General features: G+C 42.3%; 1 protein-coding gene across 1 annotated transcript; it reads right to left on the reverse strand.

The window, feature by feature from the left end:
- Positions 1–217: 217 nt before the first annotated feature.
- Positions 218–4623, reverse strand: LOC116246783 (U-box domain-containing protein 7). The gene is made up of 2 exons (XM_031618649.2): positions 3850–4623; positions 218–1585 (listed from the first exon to the last, which is right to left on the reverse strand). The coding sequence occupies exons 1-2, from the start codon at positions 4293–4295 to the stop codon at positions 718–720; spliced, it is 1314 nt and encodes a 437-aa protein (XP_031474509.2). The 5' UTR covers positions 4296–4623; the 3' UTR covers positions 218–717.

A 4623-nucleotide genomic window follows, 5' to 3' on the forward strand; every position in this document is an offset into this window, starting at 1 on the left:
GGTTTCAGAAGCACACAGGCCGCAAAAAGCATGTACATCAAGTGGTCTTCTCTGTAAAGAGTTTCTGACCAAAAAAATACGCTACTAGATGTTAGATCCAAAACCCATATACGGAAATAACCTGACTTAGACTGCCCAGTAAATTATTTAAACAAAGATCCAATATTCGATATAGTTAGGAACTAACTTTCTCATGTGGCAGCACAAGTGCATGCCTGCAACCACCATTTGTTTATACCAGTAGGTACAAGTAAACTGATTCATCTCCTTTTAAAATCTACAAACAATAAACCTCCATCATGGGAGCCAAAAAAAAAAAAAATCTTTTATTTTAGTTATTTGAAAATTTTTGTTCTTTCCTTTCTGCCTCATCGACATCAGCATCTGACTATAACACTATACACCAAAATCTCTTGGTCGAAGACAATGAAGAACAAATCCTTCTCTTTTCAGAAGTCAAAGATGTTGAACCAATTTTGTTTTATTTATCCTGTCTCCATCTTCCGTCCTCAAGATTCAAAAGCCCAATTACATTCAACAGCCAGATTTCCCATATCGCCTTTTACTGTTTCTTCCTGCTTTGTACAATTTTGTTTCCATTGACTTTCTTTTGACTCATACAGCTTTTCATATGCATACCCAGAAATCAGTATGAGCCGACTGCAACTTACACATAAAAAAACATCTACATGGTCAATTCTTGTTCACACGAGGAATTCAGTAAGGCAAGCTCTTGGAGCTCGTACTAATGGCAAGTCCTTTCATTTTAGAGGCATCAGGAGCATTGCTGCAGTCTGATTTAGCCCTCTTCATAATTGACTCCATGTTCTTGTGGAGACTCTCTTGCACCATCTTCCTGATGGCTCTTCTTCCTTCGTTCATTTCTTTTACAGTCAGTGGCGATCCTGGGTACACCAGCTCACCCATTTGGGGGCCTGAGTGAGGAGCTGTTCTTGTCACTTTCTCTTCCTTGAACCAATGCAATATCCTCAGTGCTCTCTTCTGAGCTAATGGGCTCCCCAGTAGTGATAATTCTAGGAGGGCAGGAACTATGCCAGCCTCTGCCATTTTGTCCCTTTGGAATGAGCTCTTGTGTGCAAGAATCATCAGTATGTAAGCAGCCAACTCCTGGGATTTGGGTTTGGTATCCCATGAGATCACCTCTATTAGCTTGTCAGGCACCATGGGCTCGCTCTCTATTGCATTCTTCCCTGCCACAGTCACAACCAAGTTGCCCAAAATGGCTAGAGACCTCTCTGCATAGGCTTTCTCTGACAGTAGCTTCATGAGTATTGGGACTGCGCCGTTGCAGACCAGAGCTTCTGAATTGTCCAGAACAGTGGAGATGTTATACAAGGATTCTAGGCATGTTTCCATTGTTTTTTCATCTGCAACCTCTGGATCAAGCATGTTAATCAGGAATAACATGATTGAAGTTGACGCCATTGAACCCTGAGCATCTGCAATCGTGGATAGGGACAGCAAGAGGGTTGCTAGCTCTTGCTTCCCAGGTTGGTCGTGTTCCCTCTGCAGAACCTCTGATAACTTTGGAAGGATTCCAGCCTCCACCATTAGCGCCTTATTCCTGAAAAATGCAAGTTGTACCTTCAGATATCAATTAAACGACCAATTCCAAATTGCACACCACTAAGATTTCAGATATAGTATTATTGAACTATAAAATCTCCATTCTGTAACTTTCTGTTATATGAATATCAAAATTTCTTTCCCCTTTTCAGCGAAGGAATTACTTGAGAGAAAACAGGGACAAGTCACTGATCCCGAGCATGGTTTTCTTTTTGTGGCAGACTGCAAGTAAGCAGATTCTGCCAGACTACAGAACAGAAACCAAATATTGGGCGCTCAACCTTGTTCAACTTGAAGGCTTTAACTTTTAAGCCAACAGACTACCTTATGAGAGTTCCTCTTGCATCTACTCGACATTAGGATGAAAATGAAAGATAAATATTCAGTTGGTTATCTGCAACCTCCATAGAGAGAACTGTATTTACATTCCATTGCAGGAATTTTCTAGTTCATTTAGGAAATTGCTGTGCAGATGGGAACTCATAGTCCTTTTTCATCTGCCAAAAAACATATCGACTAAAAGAGAGTTCTATTTTGGGGGGATTGACATAATTACATAAATATGTGTTATTTACAACAATCTAGCAACTTACTGATCAAATTGGACCTGCCGAAACATGGCCAACAGTAAGCGCTGTATAGTTGCTTTCCTGTAGGCCCAATAGCTGCTGAAAAATGCTGCCTTCAGTGGGGACCCAAATTCAAAAGGCATCTCAAGCAGCATCCTTTTCCAGATAGCGCCATGCATGGTAGGTGGCGACTCCCTTTCATTGCCAAAATCCTTGTACTGGATGGCGATTAGACCAATGTGGAGTACTTCATGATTATCTGATGAAGGGAAACTAATGTTGACGATTCAGACACTCTGAATGCCGCAGATGGTTGCTGCTGCATTGTTCGTGACTCCATTTCCAATGACAGAATGTACATTCCCGTCTCCGGTCGAGAGCAAAATATACCTCTCTTGCTCATCGGAAAGTTCTCTTCAACTGTTTAAATTTTCACAACGAAGAACCTTACGTTGTATCATTCAATTTGCCCCATACTGAATCTAAACGGACCGCCTTGTCTAGTGAGCCGAGCGCTTGTGAAGCTCACCATTTTTTTAAAATGGTTGGTAGGAATCTTTGACATTCCCTCTTCAGAGTCTACCATCGATGAGGAAGGCAAGCTCATACTTGACTTTCAGGCCTCAATGATATTTGTTGATTAATCATTTTCCTACTAGGGCCATACCATATATACTCATTCTCTCTCTCTCTCTCTCTATATATATATATATATATATATATTCAGACCAACTTGTTCATTTTCCACCGAGTCTTCTTGTCTTTGTCCCAATTGACTTTCAGAGACGGACAGTTCTGTAAGGATATCTTATGGCCACTTGGGGATAGCTTGGACTTGGAGTGCCAGGTTTTTGAGCAAATGCCCCTAAATCTCACCTGCTTTTTGGGCTAGGCACAATGTTGTAAATATGGTTTCCGACTCATATCAGGGACCTTGGAAAATGATTCGTATCGGTGACCATCTCGGATCGGCCAACTTTTTCAAGGGGTTCATATCAGCCCCCATGTCGCATTGGGAAGGTGTGAACCGATGTGTGTATCGGCCGAGACGGCCTACATGAAGCAGGCTTAGATCATTTTAAGGTGTGCCTGGATGCATGGGAAAACTATTGCTTATGAAAGAGATTCCTATCAAAGAAAGTATATTTTATCGTTTTCTTTAACTAAATGGAGCTATGAAATGGTTTCTGAATGAAAAAGTTCCCGCCACTTAGATAAACGATTGGTCTTAAAGATTTTCGAAGTTGAGAACAAAGAAAATCATGGAATTGATTTTGCATGTCAAGAAAACAATGGCATGAGCCGGGAAATTTTTCTTTATCCCCGCCTATATTCTCAGCTATGCTGTTTGTTAAACTAGGGAAAATTTGTCATTCCTTATCCTAATAAGTGTTCTAGGTAGGATGTGTGGAAAAAAAAAAAAGGCCAAAGGAAACTGAGATCTATTATTTTGCGACGGTTATGAAAAGAGGTTTTCTTACGAGAGAGGCAGAAACAAACGCCGTGAAAAGGCTTGATGATGAAAGGCTAAAGGAAACTCGAGACGACTGAGAAAATTTATTCTTTGTTTGGCAGGATTTTTTGGGAAAGCTTTATGCCGAAAACATCAAAACAGAACACGTTAAACAGTTAATGCTCTTTTAACTATCAGCACCGGAAAAGAAAAAATGTAACGACTGAATCAGAAACTTACGTGTAATTGCCATTGCCGATCTCGATCAACGCTTGCAACGCCGAAATCCGGTGGCCGGAAAACTTCGACACCAACATCGCCACAAGCGGAGGAATAACTCCCAGCTGGGCAAGCGACCTCCTCGTCTGAAGGCAACCGGAGGCCAGCCTCTTGATCGCCACGGCCGCTCTCTCCTTCTCCTCGGAACCGCCAAAATGGAGCTCTTTTACCGACCTCTGCAGAGTGGACAACAACCCATCATCGACAGAAAGTCGCTCTGCTTCTTCTTCATCGCCTTCTGCCTTCACGTCTACCAACAATTCTTCGCTGCCATTATCTTCTTTCTCATCCAGGAGGACGGCCGCGGCCTTCTCGGCCATGGCCGGTTCATTGGTGCAATAGCTCTTCCCGGCCTGGCTTCTGATAAACCGGCGAATGCGTATGAAGAACCTTAGCTTGATATACATCTCCCTGTATAGTTGCTTTCAGATCTTTGATCTTTCCCGGGAAGATTGGTCGCGCCAATAGAGAAGAATCTGAGAGAAAAATGAAAGGAGAGGTAGAGAGAGGTTTGATGGGGTAAGAGGGAGGGGAATCTAACACTTGAGCGGCAAAAGAAACATATATGCCTCAGATGAGGTGCGTGGTGTGAACTGTGAAGGAGTTTGCTGCGGTTTCCGAGAGGGAAGAACAAGGCCCTCGCTCCGCGGACAGAGGAAACAGAGATTGCAGGAATCACATGCAGAAACGCAGTTTTTAATCTCTCAATGAGAAGTTTTATAATGAAAAGGAAGA

Source organism: Nymphaea colorata, chromosome 1 (genome assembly GCF_008831285.2).
Source record: "Nymphaea colorata isolate Beijing-Zhang1983 chromosome 1, ASM883128v2, whole genome shotgun sequence".
Taxonomy (NCBI): Eukaryota; Viridiplantae; Streptophyta; class Magnoliopsida; order Nymphaeales; family Nymphaeaceae; genus Nymphaea; species Nymphaea colorata.